This window comes from Battus philenor, unplaced genomic scaffold, assembly GCF_028537555.1.
Source record: "Battus philenor isolate CCGP_79_NKW_IND1 unplaced genomic scaffold, ilBatPhil1.0.hap1 SCAF_8, whole genome shotgun sequence".
NCBI lineage: Eukaryota > Metazoa > Arthropoda > Insecta > Lepidoptera > Papilionidae > Battus > Battus philenor.
Genome location: NW_027181748.1, coordinates 16,311,492 through 16,329,988, shown reverse-complemented (window position 1 = coordinate 16,329,988; position 18,497 = coordinate 16,311,492). Strand labels below are relative to the sequence as shown.

The 18,497-nt window shown below is 47.2% G+C and overlaps 2 protein-coding genes across 2 annotated transcripts; one reads left to right on the top strand and one right to left on the bottom strand.

Annotated features, from left to right (window-relative positions):
- Positions 1-8,426: 8,426 nt before the first annotated feature.
- LOC137931578 (NKAP family protein CG6066) lies at positions 8,427-12,258 on the top strand. Its single transcript, XM_068775020.1, has 5 exons — positions 8,427-9,071; positions 9,875-10,016; positions 10,776-10,999; positions 11,181-11,451; positions 11,890-12,258. The coding sequence occupies exons 1-5, from the start codon at positions 8,552-8,554 to the stop codon at positions 12,062-12,064; spliced, it is 1,332 nt and encodes a 443-aa protein (XP_068631121.1). The 5' UTR covers positions 8,427-8,551; the 3' UTR covers positions 12,065-12,258.
- Positions 12,259-13,413: 1,155 nt separating this feature from the next.
- Positions 13,414-18,044, bottom strand: Atac3 (Ada2a-containing complex component 3). Its single transcript, XM_068774940.1, has 10 exons — positions 17,962-18,044; positions 17,684-17,762; positions 17,144-17,284; positions 16,416-16,830; positions 16,288-16,338; positions 16,144-16,217; positions 15,680-15,866; positions 15,346-15,614; positions 14,883-15,053; positions 13,414-13,814 (listed from the first exon to the last, which is right to left on the bottom strand). The coding sequence occupies exons 1-10, from the start codon at positions 17,991-17,993 to the stop codon at positions 13,632-13,634; spliced, it is 1,602 nt and encodes a 533-aa protein (XP_068631041.1). The 5' UTR covers positions 17,994-18,044; the 3' UTR covers positions 13,414-13,631.
- Between the last annotated feature and the right edge of the window lie 453 nt (positions 18,045-18,497).

The following is an 18,497-nucleotide window of genomic DNA, read 5'->3' as shown; positions in this document are numbered from 1 at the left end:
TCACTACAGATAATACGTTAAAAGTAATATTTAATTTTGTTCAATGTTATACAAATCTAATGAAAAGTTATGTTTGGCGTTCGGTCTGCCCATTCAAAATATTTCAACAAAAAATTATCAGTTTTATATATTCACGTTATCATAATCAACAGCAGTTGCAACGCTCTGCACTTCCCGGATGGCACAAATAATTATTAGCGCAGCGTTGCCGACGGAACTCGAAGAATTGCTCGTCTGAGTAGTGGCAGCAGGCGGGGCACGTCGCTCGCGCAGCCAGCGCCGGTGGGGGAGTTGTGAATTGTTAATGAACGTAGCATCAGCTCTCCTGCTGCGCGTCGTGCGCACGCGCCCTCGGGACGGCAGCGGCGAGCGCCTGCAGGCGGCAAGTAGAAAACGCAGCTCCCGGGCACTGCCATCTCGCCAGACAAAGCCGAGCTTGCATTCTGGGCGAACAATAACGATGCAAATGTGCTAGCGATTTGCATTCGAGCACTCTGCTGCTGCTGCACAGCGAGTCGAGCGCGCGCCCCAATTGCCGTCGGCTCTCGAGTAACGAGCGACGGAGTGCAGCGGGGTGCGGCGGGGTGCGGCAGAGTGCGGCGGGGTGCGGCAGAGTGCGGCGGGGCGGGGGAAACAGACACTCCGCAGCCCACGCGGCGCCGTCGCTGCGGGCACGTTTCGGTCACAAAAAAGACGGAGAGATAAATTAAAGCTCTAGCGAGAAATAGAATTGAATATTCAGTGGTCGTCGTCAAAAGTTCGCGTTGAATGACGAGTTGATTACATTATCAGGCGGTGGGCGGCGCGCCGGGTGCTGGACAGTTGGTATTGCGCGCGGCTGTCCGCGACGCACCTGTGCCAACGGCTTGTCTATAACATTGGTGCCCCAAGATCCAAATCTCCGTCTCCGCATACAAGTGGCGCGGCACACACTTTTTTGTTTTAACTGTTCGTGATGCGTTCGCACGCCGACGAATTCAAGGGCTAGTTATCCGGCAGCATACCTGTACAACGTCGCTTCGCCTTCGCTACGCGGCAGAGACACGTGTGGCCTGACTACGTTTGGAGCGCACATAGGTGATGGACTTGCACACACAGAAACCCTTGCGGCGGATCCGTTCGTAGCCTCCGTCATAATTCGTCCGCAGGGAATGACCACACTTAAAAACCTCGCGGCCGTCGCATCGGATGAACAGCCCCCCTTTGTCACGAAAGGTAGGAAGAGCGACGCCACTATAGTGTAACAAGTCTTACTCCCGCGTTTTCACATACGCTGCGGGAGAAGAAGCAGAAGCAGGCGCACCCCAGCTCCAAACTTCGCGCAATTTATTTAAAACGTATTTAAAAGCAGAAGCGTAATCATTCATAACAACATTAATGTGTTGTCAACGGTGATCGCAAATGCGGTTTGCATTCCGTCGGCCGCGGCGCGGGACGGCGCTGCACGAGACGGCGCCGCTCGCTCGGGATCACTTTCCCGTTCATCCGCAGGCAATTCCGATGGGAAATTACATGAGATCCAGCCTCGTTCATTTCCTGTGGTTGCGATGCAATAGCGATCGATTGCGAGTACGGCCCCGGCTTCCTGCGCGCCCGCCCTTTGCCGCCCGCCGCCCGCCGCCCGCCACGGCCACGCGCAACACTTCCGGCAGGGTCGACTGCCGAGACGCAGGAAGCTACCGACATTATGGAAAGGGGCGCGTCGCGTGTACTCAGTAGAAGCTCTTGTCGGGCAGCACACGCGCAGCTCTATGCACACGGGCACGGAGCGCGCCCGCAGCGCAGCCCGCAGCGCAGCCCGCCCGCCGGACGGCCGCCGGACGGCCGCGCACGAGCTAACTTTTGTACAGACCGTTTAGTTAATTGCGTTCATTACTTCCGCTATAAATAGCAGTTGAAGCAGTTTTACGTAGGACTTGGAGTTATGCCCGACCCGTCCCGCTCTGACGCGGCACTGTGTATTGAGCCTGAGTCTTTACTCGGCCCTTTTATTCTCCGTGCCAAATTTCCACATCGGTATTTATTGTTATATTACCACCCTCCCTCAGTAAATCACCTTTAATCTATGACTACAGCAATCTGTCAAGAATCCAAGTTACATAAATTGGTATAACTCACGTATCGCTCACGAATCTCTGTTACTTTTATATAATTTTATTAGTGTTTATTTATAGTATTTCTAAATAATTCCTTTTTAAAATAAGATTTCAATTAAATCCTCTAACAGTACAACAACCTCCCATCAATTAGAAACAGCAACTTATTAATAGGCACCCGACAACAATCACAGTAGACGTACAGCTGCACCTCCGAGCCGCGGCACACTCTGGTGTGCATCATCAACGAATATAACTGTCTTTGTACTGCGCGCTCCGGTGTAGGTCCGACCGCGCGCCCCGGGGTCAGTGCGGGGGCGAGAGGGCCTGGCTCACTCCGGGACACGGCCCCGCGGGGACTGCACTCAGAGTGCGCTGAGCCGCGCTCAAATCCCAAACTAAATATTTAACTCAACAAAGTAGCTACTACAAAGAGATTCTCGTACATAGTTTCTGAGTTATATTGAAATCCTCCGGGCTTTCTGCGACCGCGCTGGATCGTGTGATGCGGCAATTGTTGTATGTACGTATATGTACAAACAATGTACCTATTTATATATTTCAACGTATTTATTTTTTAACATTTTTGTGTAATACTTGAAGGTACTATACTTTTTGCTAGGAATCGGGCTGCCGCGACTGCGGAGGAGTGGCCAGCGCTGCTCGGAACTGTGCATATTAAAACCTTCGAAAGTCCCGCCGAATAAACTTCCCCGCGTACGTCGCGTAATGAGTCGCTAAGAACTTGTTGCCGCCGCCAATCTCTCGAGCGGAATGTTCCGTCCGCGCACTCGACCTACCTTAAGCTTTCTTTTATTTTAAGATTACTTTGGCACCGCCAGAGCGGAACAAACACCATCGGCTACCTCGTGCGTGTGCGAAACTCTTCCAAGCGTTCGGCCGTCTCGAGCGAACTTGCCCGTAGCGTCGTCGGGCCGTCCAGGCTTGCTAATGAGATAAGGACTTGGAATACATATAAATTAGTACAAAAACCCTTATCCCATAGGAAAGCCAGGCCAACTTGAAAGAAAGAATTTTTAATTTTTGAATTTGATTTTGAGCGCATCCTCGTGTGCTCCGACTTTGTCTTTTCTCTGCACGAGCGTCGCAGTTTGGACTCCATGGACGAGCGCCGCCAGTCATTGTCAAAGAGCGCGGCCCACGAGCGGGGGCGCACCGGGAATTAGTTTCTGTTCGCGGAGCTGCCAGTTAACGTCGGCCCGGATTAGTTTAACTTAAAAATTCATAAAGACGACGTCTGCGGCCGACGCGCCGCGCGCCCCGTGACCGGAAACGTTCTAGCCCCTTCGCTTCGAACTAGTGTAGTATTGGTGCATAAATAAACAAAAAAAAATTCACAGAAACTAATTAGATAACTTCACCCGAGTAAAAACTTTCCTTAACTTCCCTTTCTTTTCCTTTTGTTCCTTTCTTTTGAATTAACCTTTAGGTAAACGTCCCTAAGCAGAAGTAACAAACGCGGTGGACGAAATGAAACGATGGAAAGCTTATGGCACTGCAGCGCGATTGAGCGATCGCACTCACGCGTTGTGCGTCTGCGCACACGGCGCCTGTGGCCGCCCTTCATAATGCGCGAGAAATGCTTTTAGCTCTGCAATATTATTTTTATAAACCGGGAAAAAATACAACAGCTTTTTTAAAAAAACCTCGTCAAAGTAATGTGTAAAACAAATATCAATCTTTTAACCTTAACAATGTAAAAGTTATCTTACGTCTGTCCTTTCTTCGCTAGTGCTTGTTAGAAGGAGCGCGATTGCGGAGCTGAAATATCTAATTGAATGTAAATAACAAACGAATTCTCGTAGGAAGTTTTTGTGGCGCCGAAGCCACGAACGTGGCCGTCCAAACCCACGTCACGCACGACATGCCTTCGGCAACAAACGCACCGGCAGGAACTGCGCTTTCGCGGAAATGGAGTGAGGTATCGGTCTCAATTTATGCGGCCGCAGCTCGCAGCGCCGCTCATATTTTAACCTTTTTAGTTAATAATTCATGCTGTAGATGTTTACCAACCACACCACCACCGCCCCGACCCGCGCGCCCCGCCCCCGCCCCCGCCCCCGCCATCGGCGAGAGTGAATTATCCGATAAATAAAACATGCGCGCCTCACCACCGCAAGCACCTTCAAATGGAGTCGTAATAAAGACAGCGCAGGTCGGCCGCGAAGTTTCACTTTGTGTTTGTTCCGAACAAAGTTTTCGTTGTAGACAACTCGATGCCTCGATGCCCGGTATAAGAATTGTCGCCGCTGACGGCGACAATCCAAAAGAGTTTTCCTTTTTATTTTGCAAATCTTACCAAAAATCAATTTGCATCACGCAATAAAAAACTAAAACGGAAGCTCGCTCGCAACGCCGCGCGGCGACATGATGCGAACAACACAATCTGTCAGCTGCTTCCGGCTGCCGCCCCCACAATACGCGTCCCAGCCAGGGAACGTCCCGTTGAACTCGCGCCGTTGCGGGAGACAGCGAGATATATCGGTATAAACAGTTTCAGTTGAAACACGTGGAAACCCACGCGAACAGAGCGCGTGCAGGCCGAAAGCGGTAACCGGATCACTCGACCGCGCAGACGGCATGCCGCCGGCGGAGGTTATTTGTTAATAAGTATATATTCCACGCAGCACGGCGAGGACGGCAGTTCTTGCAGTTTGAGAGATTCCGGTTTATTCGTCATTCTTGTATTATACAACGACATAGTTTCCGACGGCACAAGGCCTATTCTTTTTGTGTCTTATGAACCATGGCACTGCTTCTTTCACTGCTTTAATTCATGTCGCGAAGGGCCTTTATTCTTCAATTTCTTTATTATCTACTCGAGACATGAAAGAAAATCATTTTCATGTTATGAATTTCATTCAACACGCCCTCTAAATATTTTATAACACTCAATATTAATGCAATGTTTTACATGTGGAACTTATATCAATAACTTTCAATAGTTATCTCGTTCATTTTTCAAACAGTTCGACACACGCGGACACTCTGTGGCTGGAACACGCTTCTGTAACGTGTTCTGAAACCTATCGCACGGCAGAGTATGCATCTCGCGGAGCGCTCACCCCCGGTCAGCAATGTTGGCGGCATAACGTAACGACAAAGCGGTCACGGAATGATTCATCACAACGGGTCCTCTCTCTGACAAGCAACGGTAGTCCCAGCAGCGGTCATATTAAAGAAGAGTTAATAATTCAAAAGAGTAAGTCATTATTGCACGTTCGAAACCATTTAAAAATAGCTAGAGCACACCGCCTGCTCGACTGCACCGAGGCGTGAGGGCCGGGCTGCTCCCCGCGCAGGCGTGCAGCGCGCAGCGAGCAGCGAGCGGCACGCGGTCGCTACAAAGGGTACTAAAGGTTGGCCCTTGCGCTTGTGTGCGGCAATAAAATGATGCTTAGCGAACGATATACTTTCACTAGACGTCAATCAACGAGTGGTGCGGGCGCCACGCGTGTGCGGAGTCGCAGAGGGCAATTGGCGTGTCTTGAGGTTTATCTGCAGCCTTTGATTCCGCAGACCGTCACACAGTACTACGCAAACGTAACCACCCCGGCGCACGCAGCACCGCGCTTGATCTCGTTGCTTCTTACCTGGATCAGAGAGTGCAGGCGGTTGCTGTAAATAACTCTTAATTGGTTGGTTTTCACCAAAAGATAAGTTTTCCACGAGGATCTTTACTCGGACTCTTGTTATTTTTACTTTGTATAAAGGACTTGCCGTTTTTTGTAAAAGGTACGTGTTTTTGCCGATAGTATGATACATATTTTTAAAGTCGAGCGATGTGGATGTAATTATGAAAAAGTCAAACTCGTGACAGACATGTTATTCAATGGTGGAAAATTAATAATTTAGATTTAAATGCTAAATAAAAATAAAACGCACCGAGCTTACACTTCCTAATGTAAAAATTCTGGCTTCGTTGTTAACAATGAAACGTTACTGTTGTTGTTACTGACTAACTCGACAATTGTATTAGGCATCTCTTCACGCAATCATAAAATAAAATGATAAATAAAAATACGGCTCGACTCTCCGGTACCTTACTACGGTCAATGCTGAAGAAATTAATTCTATATTTATTTTACAACGTATTATTTCCGCGTCCAAATTCGAATACTTGCAAGTGTATTAACTCAATGGCTGTTCGTAATTACTCTAAATAAAAATAAACTCATAGCGCCTGAACTGCATCTTTAAAAAGTTACCTTCCTTCCGCAGCGCGCGCCAGTGATAGCTTACCATCGCTGTTATAATATTAAAACAATTGACTTGTCAAAAGTGCGTGTAAATGCCTGTATAGTTGTATAAACATTTTTTGAACTTGTACATGTGATACTTTAATTTTGTGAATTACTACTATTACTAGTTTCTATCAAATTGGCCTCCTGGCATTTTCCATCCTTCGACGCGCACAAGTGCTGATCACCAGAAGTGATGCAAAGCGGAACATAATATAGATAAATGATTTACCCGCCGCCGCGAATGAGCTCACGGTGCCATTGCCACCGTCATCGTTTATTCTGATGACTGATTTCCGTTTCTGTGTGAGAATAAGAAATCCTTATAAGTCGCCAAAGATCTTCGGAGCGACGAATGTATAATTAGAGAGCACTAAGCGGCGGCCGGCGGCACTGACGGAATGATGGATGAGGGATAAGCGCGCTCCCCCCCCCCCCGCGACCCCTCCGGCCCGCGCGCCACCCGTCCCCGCCTCCGCCCCCCGAGCCGCCGCGCTCCCGGCCCGCCCTAATTCCTTGCATTGATCGACTGATCTATCATTACACGCGCGGAGCCGATCGCTTTTTCATTGAAGACGGTCTCGGCGCAAATTGAACGATCACACCCGCGAGGGATGCGGTCGCGGGCTGAGCTCAGTGTAACATTAACAAAAGACCTAAACTTTTTACTTAACTTCGTTAATCTACTTGTGTAGCGCGTGTACACAGATATGTAATTTTACTGCAGGACATTGTCTTATATTATTATGATTATATTATTCTCTCGAGAGTCGATAAAGGGCGGAGTCGGGAGGTGTGAAGCGATCGTGACACGCTGCATCTAAAAAAAGATCCGCTGTCATTGATTTTTAAAGAGTCTCGAACAAGGTCAAAAAGCAACGGCCGCCGGAAGTACTTCGCGAGCAACTTCCGATCTTTTGATTTATCGAATCGTCGCAGCCGGCGAGCGCCGCGTTCACATAATTAGAGAGAATACATAATCGGTTACAGATATATTAAGAAAAATGGTAAAATAGGCCAAGGGAACAATGGAGTAAATGGGCCAAGTTGTCTCTAGGTTTTCGATTCTGTATTCCCATCGGTATTGTGATGTTTCGCTGTTCGTAATCGCCGGACAGGCAGCGAGCTAAAAAGAACTGGTACTTATTGGTACTTAGTCTCGTGGTTCTGTTTGACAATCTCGAGAGGTCCAGTGTAGAAGCATTACGCTTCAGAGGACTTCTCCTTTGGAGAGGAGCGACATTGGTGGTAATGATGATGTGTATGAAAGCGCGCTTGCCGGTGAATGATGATGGAGAAACGTCGTAGGCGTTTTAGTCAATGAGAACCAGCATTTCACAACAACCAGCGGTTGAAAATGGCAGTACTTTTACTGAAGAGGAGATATTATTGGTAAAACGTTGATGAGTCTCATGCAACAATTATTAAAATGGCTTAATATGGACTTAGCCATACATAGACCTACATGCATTTCGCTAACGTAAAACAAAAAAACATATTCAATTATCTATAAGCAATAATTTCTTGAAGGAAAATTCTCTTGCAAATATTTTCTATACATAAGTATGTTTCGCATTGCTACATCGCTATTCCAAGCCTTTTAAGCAATGTACGTGGCCTGAACGGAATTTAATTACAGGGACACAACCATGCGCAACAACTATTGGGCAGCATTATGGTTAATATTAAAGACATTACAGAATAAACTAAATTCATTACATTTTCAATGTAAGAAGCCAAAGCTCATATTCCTACTTAATTACATACAGCTGAAATTGTTAATTTAAAATTTTAGCTTAATTAAATCTATTTGGGCTGAAGAATATTGACATAACTTTGGATATTTATGATTGGTATTTATTGGCACGCTTATCATGAATACTTAAAATCTATTTAATTTACATCTAAGGCCTTAAAATTCTTTAAATGTTAAGAAATAAATAAATAAAAAATGTCGTGAGCCGCAATACGAAATTTTTCAAAAATTTAAATTTTTATATTATTTACACACAACATAAGAATGGCAACTTCAGTGCCGCTGTCAGTTGTGACGGTGCTTTATTGTCATTGACTTGTCAAGTTTATTTACTATGTGATCGCACGAGGATATTAATGTTGTAATAAATAAATGTCAAACAGTTTTTGATATATGTCTTGTGATATGTATACATAGTGAGATTGGAACAAAGCAAAATGGTGAGTGACCGTGAACGCAGCCATCACCGCGGCTCTGAAACACACAGGAGTCGAAGTCGGGACAGAAATCGTAGTAGAAGTCGGAAACTTCACAATAGCAGACACAGCAGTGGCAGCCGGAATAGGCACCGCAGTGGCAGCCGAAATAGGCACCGCAGTGGCAGCCGAAATAGGCACCGCAGTGGCAGCCAAAATAGGCACCGCAGTAGTAGCAGAACTAATCATCGCAGTGACAGTTATAGTCGACATCGCAGCGGCAGTCGTAACAGGAAACGTAGTAGAAGCTTCAACAGGAAACGTAGTTGTAGTCGTGAGAGACACAGTTCTCGCAACAGGCTTAAGAGAGAACCTAGCTTAGAATATCATAGAGATCAGAGCAGGGAGTCCTACCTCCCAACTAATCGGCGGCTTAAAGAGGAGAGCATAAAACGTGAGACAAATCTAAGAGAAAGGGAGGGCTCACATGGCTACACCCGGAGCTCACATAGAGACTTCAGTGGTGGTGGCCTAGGTGGAGGTAATTATTTATTTGCAGTATTTGCTGTCTTTTTTTAACATTTACAAAATTTGTAACATCTGTCTTTAGCTATAAAGCTGCACAAGCTTTTTATAAATGCAATGGTTATGTTTATTTTTTGTTCAATTTCTTCTGTGTTGTACTTATTAAACATAAATATCTAAAGCAAATGAACATCATTCATTTAACAAATATTTTGTATGTCATATGAAACCCAGTCATAGTGGCATATGCCTCCCTTAAAAAGATAGCTATGAGGAGATATACCATTATCACCGCACTTGGCAAGCGGGTTGACAATCATAGTGTGGTATGCAGAAGATGCTGCCAATCCTTTGGAAACTAGTTCTGTGAGTGGTTTTGGCAATGCTATATAATTAATGCACAAAGTGTGAATTATATAAGATTGTATCCCAGGAAGCAAACTGCGACCTAACCTGTTACTACCTAACCTACCACTGTTTAAAATATTTTACAGATGTAATATAATTGAAAGGAATAAAGACTTATGCTTGATGTAGTCTTTCTTTGCAAGCAGCTAGTCACAAGCTTTTTTAATCCACTTATCCAACTACTTAATCCACTATTTGATGTGTTTGATACGCTTTGTAGAGCAGCAGGACAATGAGTAAAAATTTTATCCACTGCCAATAGTGATGTTAATAGTACTGGCCTTAACTCAAGTACCAGTGTGTATGGTTTTATGCACAGCCTTCTCATTTCAAGCTGTTCTGAACCCTGCTTAATCAGTTTAGTGGAAACCAACATGACAAAAATTAACAATTAAATTTATACTTTTGAAGGATTAGGTGGTGGTGGGCCAGGACCAAGAGGACGCTACAAACCCCAGGAAGAAGAGTTTTTAGATGCTAGGAGGGAGGAAAGGGAGAAAATTGGCCAAATTGGAGTCTCTTCTGTGTGGGGCAAATCACCTTTGAGAGCAGAGTATGTATAATGTTTTCCTTTATACCAGCAAATGACATGACACATAGGCCATGAAGCGGCCATCCCCTGGTGGTAGATACCAACCGCGGGTGGCCGATACAGTAGCACAGAATTCTGAACTACTGTTTTATATGCAACACCATGGCACTCACCAAAACTTACAAACATAAAACAGTATTCCTTGTTAACTCTATACTTTCACTTGCCTTGGCCTTCTCAAAAACACTCTAAAGTAATAAAAGGTGTGGTGATTTAATGTACTAGAACATTTTGCAATAAAGAAAACCAGTCATTAGTAAATTTAGCCCAAAAATAGCAACCCATTGACTCAAGCTATGGCTCTCTTGGATACACTTCAATACAGACTTCTAAATGCATATGAACAGAGAGCAAACTGAGTTTCCTCTAGAGAACTTCTGTGCCTGATTGCTCCATGGTGTGTCCATTCCAAAGAACGAAATTTTTTTATAATATATATACTACGTATACTAAATGTATCAAATTTTTATTAAAATAAAATAAACTACATAACTGTATGCTGTATCCGAGGGAAGCTTTTACTTAGCCGCTGAATAAAGTTTATGTAACGAGGCTCCAGTACTCGGCATCTTTGATTCTAATGATGCGGTGGCCTTTAGTCAAAGAAAGAAAAAAGCTCAGCCAACAACACTAGTCCAAAAATTTTTTTCCTGATTCCGTTTTCATTTAGCTTTTGTAGGAAACAGTTAAGTTCTCACATTTGAAATTTCCCATTGACAGTTCAGACGAGGAGCCATCACAATCAAACGACATAAAAAAAAAAGAAAAGAAGAAGTCGAAAAAATCTAAAGACAAAGAAGACACAAAATCAAAATTAAAGAAATTGAAAAAGAAATTAAAGAAAGTGAAGAAAGCTCGTAAAAAAGCCAAAAAAAAGAAAACCAAAAGTTCCAGTAGCGAATCCGGCTCCAGCAGCGAAGAGGATGTTTGGGTGGAGAAAGGAAGTGCGTATGGTCTTAATCTTAATAAATGTTAATGCTCTGTTTTTAGAAGCAGTTATTAAGAACTATTTGCCACCACATTTTCAATGTTTATTGCTTCATGTTTGTTTAAGGTGTCATATAAAATTCTGTTTTGGAATTTTAATGTATTAGAAAACGATGGTTATAGATTACACATTTACAGAGGAACACGAAGTCAAAACACTAGCAACATCAACAGAGGCGAGCAAGAAAGGAGAAGAAGACTTGGCGACGGAGACCGTGGGGCCGGTGCCGCGCGCTGCGGGCGCGCTCGGCCCGAAAGACTTCGGGCGCGCGCTGCTGCCCGGAGAGGGCGCCGCTATGGCTGCCTTCGTGGCGGAGGGCAAGAGGATCCCGCGACGAGGAGAGATCGGACTCACGTCCGAGGAGATCGCCGCTTACGAATCCGTCGGATACGTTATGAGCGGCAGCAGGTACTGAATTTAGCGAACTACAACTTTTAATAAACAAACAATGTTGTCAACTCCCGCCCCCTTTCCACGAACAGTTCGGCGATCCGAGGCATGACCCAGATCCTTCCTCGGTTTGCCGAGTGGTCCACGCCGCTGTCCTAAACCGTATACACAACAATCACACTTGACACCTCCACACGGGTAGAGCTGTTTCCGACGAGCGAATGTCATCGTGCTACTCAAATGCGAGTGCCCAGTTAATTTATTTTTGAAAAGCTCAGGGACCTTTTACGTTCCAAGAACTCTGTTCCGACGAAGCTGTACAAGTGCCCGGGCTAACAGCAACAATAGTAGTGTCGAAAGTGTTAATGATAACACTGTGGTGGAAGTTGTCTTTCACCGGCCGGACCTCAGCTGATAAAACAATCATACATAACAACCAATCATACACGTTTGCAGACACCGGCGCATGGAGGCGGTGCGCATCCGGAAGGAGAACCAGATCTACTCTGCGGACGAGAAGCGCGCGCTGGCCGCCTTTAGCAAAGAAGAGCGCGCCAAGCGCGAGAATGCCATCCTCGCGCAGTTCCGCGACGTGCTGCAGGCGCGCGCGCAGCGCCGGGACAACACGTAGCCGCGCTCGCGCTGCGTCTTCCGTTTGTAGTGTCTGCTCCCAAGCGTTCGCCTTCGCCGGAACCACATCGTCCAATACGCGCTCGTCCAATGGCTGCGGCGCGGTGGGACGTAACGGCTGCGGCAGTTCGTCTCGTGTGCTGCGCGGGAGGTGCGGCTACTGTTCTACCTAACAATTAAATGTATTACCCGGTACTATCGTGTTTTATTAAAATTGCAGTCATTGCTTGTAACAACTGATCTCCGGCCGCGCCGCGCTCCGCTCTTTTGATACCTTTACGATGTCAGCCGGTGAGTGATCGCACAACTGCAATGTTCGATCGTTTGATGATTTTGTGGATTATTTCACGTTTTCTGGTGTTGCCGCGTCACGTGCACGCCCGCGGTGTTCCGCATCATTCGTGTCACGTAATCACGTTTGCAAACCAACGTTTTATTGTTGTTTCTAAAAGAGCCAAGAGTCCCTGTGGCATTTGAAGCCAAACTTCGATGGAGCGTTACTTTTTCCCATCAAGACACCGTGAAAAATTACAACACGAAGTTGTTTTTGGTCGATCGTTTTATAAAAGTAATAATAGTAGAGTCACTAATGACTGCTACGTCTTCAAATTCCGCCAGCTGCTTTTTGAATGTTTACAATAATTAAAAAAGACCTGAATGCAATAAAACCAGCGCCATCTTCTTACACCAGATGAAGTGTTCTTGTTCACCGCTGCAAGGCGTCGTGAGTTTAGACTGTGAGCTGTAGAAATAAAAGTCCATAGTCTGAAGCTCCGTCACAAGCGTAATGCACCAATAAACGGCAACGGCAGCCCGATTCTCTCGTAACTTACGCGCCGTACGAAGCCGACCACAGCCTTGGAATAAAGTGCAGGAACTCTGAGCGGTCTCTTCGCGCAATTCTTCAGATATGCTTCCAACGTAACCCTGCCCACTGAACCTGTATCACGGTGCGATTGACACGGCGCCGTGTATTTTAGTTCTGAAAAGTTTGGTAGCGCGCACGCCGTTAGTACATGTCACGTACGCACCGCACGGGGGTTCCGTTAGCGCCGCGCGACGCGCTGCCGAACGTGAAGCGCACTGCTCACACTCCGGAGTAGACCATTAGATTATTTAACATGTAATTTATTCTTACAATAAATAAAAGTAAATTGATTTTCGATCTTATGGCTGCGACGATCGTAATTTACAGATAAATATTAAAATTTTAATCAAAATAAACGTTCCGAATATGCAGCGTGGCAATGTGTAACGCAGGGAAGATTCAGAGGCAGAGGTAGCCTTGACTTCCGGCAGCGCATGCGCCATATGCAGCTGCGGAACTTTCAGGAACAAATAAATAAACCATCACTTTCAATGCTTTATAATATAAAACTTCCAACATCTCTCTCGATCATATAAAAATAAAAAAAACAATATATAGATATTTTCTGACTTAAATAAACATTAGCACATTGTACAGGTTACGGTATCACTAGCAGGCGCACTTCACTTTGAGTGAGCACAGGTCGACGCCGCATCGTCCGGTGGCACGCGGCAGCAGCTGCGCGCGGGCGCGTCACGCGTCAGCGCGGCTCGTAGCTGGCGAGGCGGGCGCGCGCGTCGCGCAGCTCGGCCGCCACGCGCTGCAGCGCGCGCTGCGCCGCCGCCAGCCGCGCGCTGCACGCGCACGTGCACGCGCCGCCCGTCGCGCCCGCCGCGCCCGTCGCCTCGTCCCCCGCGCCCGCCACCCCCGTTGCGCCCGTGGGCTGCAATGTTTTATATTTAGAGTTATGTAGTTTTATAACCAATGTCATACCGGCGTTTGAAGAGATTATAAAAATATAATCAAAAGCTTAGCGTTGGAAATATGCACCATAACGTAGATAGATTTGGTCTTCAACTTCAGGGCTGCCTCTTTCGCCAAGTCGTCGGCTCGCCCACTGCACTTCAAACCAACATGCGTCTTGACCCATTTGATATTCTTATTATAGATTTTGAAAGTCCCACCGCTTCGGGCAGTTTTTGTCTGATCTCAAAGGGGTGGCGCCACCAGTCCCTCAACAGTGCAAGTGATTGAGTTGTTGAGAACCTCGACCGCCCGATACGACATCTTGAGTGTGTCCGATAGCTCTGGGGATAGCGCACATTCCGGTCTAGAAATTAGAGCAACGGTCCGGAAGCTTGAGTTGTTTCACTTCGAGCTTCAGGTCGCCTCACCGGTACGATGTCCCGCGCAGACCCCGCCCCGATGTTGCCGCATAGACGGAGGCAGTCGGTGTTGCTACATTCGACGGATCGTTTCCGAGCGTTGGGGGCAGTTGGACTCAACTCCGGCGGCGACTGCACGACCTACCGCCGCCAGCGGTAGATCTTCCTTTTATAAATCCAAATTGCTGGCCGTCGAATAAATCATAAGAGTAGAGCCGCTCCGGTAACTGATTTAATATCATTTTTCAATTATTGCCTTAACGATGGTAGTGAAGAAACTGGCCTTCAACTTGTGCACTCATCCTTTGAACCTGCTTTGAATAGGGATTTAATAATCTGTAATAACAATATAACATTACCACGTTTGAGAAGGTCAGAAAACGTACCGGACCATACAAATTGTTAAATATATACCATATGGTAAGCGAGGTGTTACACGCGGACATGAATAACAAAAAAAATCACTTCGGGTGATATACCCCGCACTTGTTAGATTACCCCGGCATTCCGCGTTTTCAATCTGTTGATTTACAAGTTTCAACGGCGTAGCTACAACGCGCACAGTTCGACGGCAGCTTGTTGATTGTGTTGTCGTTTGAAACTTATCTCCTGGCGCCCGAACTCACCTCCGCGGTAGCTCTGCTGGCGGTGGCGATGAGCTTCTCGAAGTTGCTCTTGTTCATGAGGATCTTAACCGGCGGCCGCTGCACCAGCTTCTTCTTGGCCTTGGCCAGCGGCAGCACTTTAGACGGTGACACTATCTTTGCCTCTGACGGTAGTTGAACAATTTTCACTTGCTGAAAATTTTAAATATATATCTTTAGAAAGTTTGCGGGGACCAATCAAACGTATACTTTCATATTTAAAAATTGAATACTTTATTATAAATTTTATGAGTTAAAAAGTGTTGAATTAAGTGAAAAGACTTCAATCAAAAGAGATTAAGAAAACCAACCAAATAAAAATATATCAGTTTGCAAAACTTTAGTCTGCCTGCGCGTGCAGTCGCAGCGGTCACGCGCCGCCTTGCTGGCGCGAGCGGACTGCGCCGTCACAGCAAAAGAGAAACAGCGTGCAAGCGTGACCAACCTGCAAGTCCTGCGGGCTGATGACCTTCCGGAGCGGCGCGCCGGGCAGGTTGTTGAGCGTGTACACCTTGAGGCCGGCGCGCGGCGGAGACCTCATCGTTTTCGCGGTCAGCAGCACGCCGGCGCCGCCGCCCCCGACGCCTCCCGCGGTGCTGCTGCCGACGGTCGCCCCGCCGCTAGAGTTGACCACCACGCTCCCGCTGCTCTTCGGAGTAGCGGTGAGTGAAGTGTTCGAGGAGGTGCTCTCGTTTAGCATCAGCTTGCCGGCGTCTGCGGACAGAGCGCGTGAGTAGGGCGGGCGCAGTGCCGGGAGAAGGGAGCGGCAGCGCACCCACCGGACAGCACGACGGTGCGGCCACTCTGCAGCGCGCTGAGCACGGTGCTGCCGTCGTCGGTGGGCAGCAGCGTGATGCCGTGCCGCCGCAGCAGCGCCTCCGCGCCGCCGCACCGCGCCTGCCCCGCCAGCTGCCCCGCCTGCTGCCCCGCCTGCACCGCTGCCTGCTCCGCCTCCTGGCCCGGCAACTGCAATGCGTATTTAGGCGTCATTAAGATTGAATAGCACTCGGTCGCCTGCCGCCCGCGCGTCCTATGCTTTAAACTTGAACACAAATCGTATCTCGCGGGCAGAAGCCGACGGTCGCATACAGAGCAGCGCCATAATGTCTACAGCCGTCTACGCCTCCCCAACACCCGCACGAGGCAAAACGGCGCAGGTTCAGCGCCGTGAGAGCACAGCAGGAGCTTCACAAAAGAAACTTACTACCAATTAAATGAAACATCACAAAAGTACTTCACGCACCTCGCTCTTCACCTCCGTCTTGATAATCTTCTCCGGCTGCAATTTCACTTTAGTGGAAGTAATTGCTTGTGCGCCTGAAACAACACTGACTGTTGTTTTATTCTGAACACAATAACTCAACGCCAGACGCAGAAAACTACTCACTGTGTACGCTCCCGAACTCTTTCTCGTTCGCGTTTTCTTCGTTTGTGGGATCTGTAAGGAGAAGGCGTGGATTTAGTATGTGCGGATGCGGGCGGGGGTGGGGCTGGGTGCGCGGGCGGCGGGCGCACCTGCGGCGATGGGGCGCAGCGAGGCGGCCAGCTCGCGCTGTGCCAGCGCGTCGTCCAGCAAGCGCACGAGACGGGTGTGGCGCGCGCGCTGCGCCAGGCAGCGCGGCGTCTTGCGGAACTTGCAACGCGCCCGCGGGTCGGCGCCGCGCGCCAGTAGCTCCCGCGCGGCGGCGGCGTGCCCGCGCGCGGCTGCCCAGTGCAGCGGCGTCATGCGCAGCATGTCGCGGCACTCGGCGTTGGCGCCGTGCTCCAGAAGCAGGCGCACGACGCGTGCGTGGCCGGCGTGCGCGGCCAGGTGAAGCGGCGTGCGTTCCACCTTAGTGCGCGCGTCGCGCGACACGCCCGCGCGCAGCAGCACGGCGCACGTGTCCGCGTGCGCATTGGCGGCGGCGAGGTGCAGCGGCGATGTGCCCAGCTGCCGACCGACACACGTCGTATATTCATTTGTTAGCTACAGTAGTGAAAGCAGGTGGCGTTGCTGAATAATAAAATTTATATTATTTGATATTTTAAAAACCAACAAGTAAAATGCCAAAGAGTCGAGCAGCTGCAACGACTGCCTGCAGCAGCACGCGGCCGCCGCGCGTCCATCGGGCTCTCTCTCTCATAGCTTCATAACAACAGAACGCATCGGACGGTAAGTCCCGTCCGCTCAGTAAGTCCGGTGTCTGCAGCGGGCTGGCGCTGGAGCTGGTCGGTGATTGACTTAAAGTTAATGCCGTACGCACCCAGTCGGTGGTGAAAGGCGCGCCCTTGGCCATCAGGTCGAGCACGGCCTGCGTGTCGCCGGCGCGCGCCGCGAACAGCAGCCGGCGGCCCAGCTCCGCGCCGCCCGCGCCCGCGCCTCGCGCCGCCCCCGCGCCCTCCGCCTGCATATAAGACTCTGTTGAATAGCTCCCGAGGCAATGGCGACCGAGCACCTACGGTACAGCCGCGCACGTCCGCGGCAGCTGGTAATAGTTTTAAAAAGGGAAATAGGTTTAACTTAGTTCAAAATAGTTTGAGGTTTATGTTAGAAAATAGTTTAAGAAAAAACTAGAATAACTTAGCTTAGTAAGCACTGCGACATTGAAAAACTTAAAAAAATCGGAAATATTAAAGGTAAATGTAAAACAAATGTCTGTAAACTATGTATTCTAATTATTATAAAAAAGTACCCGCGCGGCCGGCCCCAACTTTATAAACAAATTCATTTTCTGTTTTTGTCTATTTAAAAAAGAGAACGCGCGACAGTCACGTGCAGCTCGCGTGAGCGCGCCGCCACTCACCGACATCACTTGAGGGGAAGCGATTTGTACGACCACATCGTCCGCGCACAGGTCCGAGGTCATCTCGGAGCCCGCTCCTCTGAAATACATACTTCATTAAGTATTTTTATTAAACCAAATTAAAACAGTACAAGTCTAAACCACTAAGTAATCATTTTTAATTTCAATGTTAATTTTACATTTATTTTTACATTCAATTTAATTACTTTAGATGACCATGAATTATTAAATCAGCGTTGATGGAATTATTTAGATAAAAATAGATAACGTAATTTCACCTTAAATAGGTACTGTTTTTATTATATTTCATTGAAAACTTTGAAATGGTCTTCTTATGTTCTCTTATTGTTATTTATTCCAGCTGCTAGTTTTGCAAAAACAACAAAATATTATCAATACAATATTACGACAAATAGATTAACTTTTATCTCTATATTTATTTTACACCTACCCTACTAATACTACTTGGTGACACTGCGCTGTACCCGCTGTCCAAATACAGGGAACACATCCTTTAATGGAAGGTCGACGTATATATTTATTATACAATTAAAAAGATGACAGTTACTTTAATTTGTTGTCACCTTTATATGAATTTACCTTGTAATCCATGTCATTATTTAATATAAAATTAATGTAGAATTTTAAATTTTAATGATTGTTATAGTTATAATTTAAATTTATATAAATATTATATAGAAGTTCTAGCAATTATTGTTAAAATAACAATGTTTGTAGATAAATATTCCTCGCTATAAGAATAATCGAAACAGTTAGTGAGCAATGTCCAACTCCATTATAATAAAAGCAATGC

What these genes read in the sequence shown, in the direction of transcription:
- Atac3 (XM_068774940.1), bottom strand. Translation starts at nt 17,993, where the DNA reads ATGAAATATAATAAAAACAGTACCTATTTAAG. An exon ending in AAAAACAGTACCTATTTAAG is followed by an intron (nt 17,763 to 17,961) that starts GTGAAATTACGT and finishes TATGTATTTCAG; the next exon opens with AGGAGCGGGCTCCGAGATGA. An exon ending in AGAGTTCGGGAGCGTACACA is followed by an intron (nt 16,218 to 16,287) that starts GTGAGTAGTTTT and finishes GTGTTGTTTCAG; the next exon opens with GCGCACAAGCAATTACTTCC.
- LOC137931578 (XM_068775020.1), top strand. Translation starts at nt 8,552, where the DNA reads ATGGTGAGTGACCGTGAACGCAGCCATCACCGCGGCTCTGAAACACAC. An exon ending in TGGTGGTGGCCTAGGTGGAG is followed by an intron (nt 9,072 to 9,874) that starts GTAATTATTTAT and finishes ATACTTTTGAAG; the next exon opens with GATTAGGTGGTGGTGGGCCA. An exon ending in TACGTTATGAGCGGCAGCAG is followed by an intron (nt 11,452 to 11,889) that starts GTACTGAATTTA and finishes ACACGTTTGCAG; the next exon opens with ACACCGGCGCATGGAGGCGG.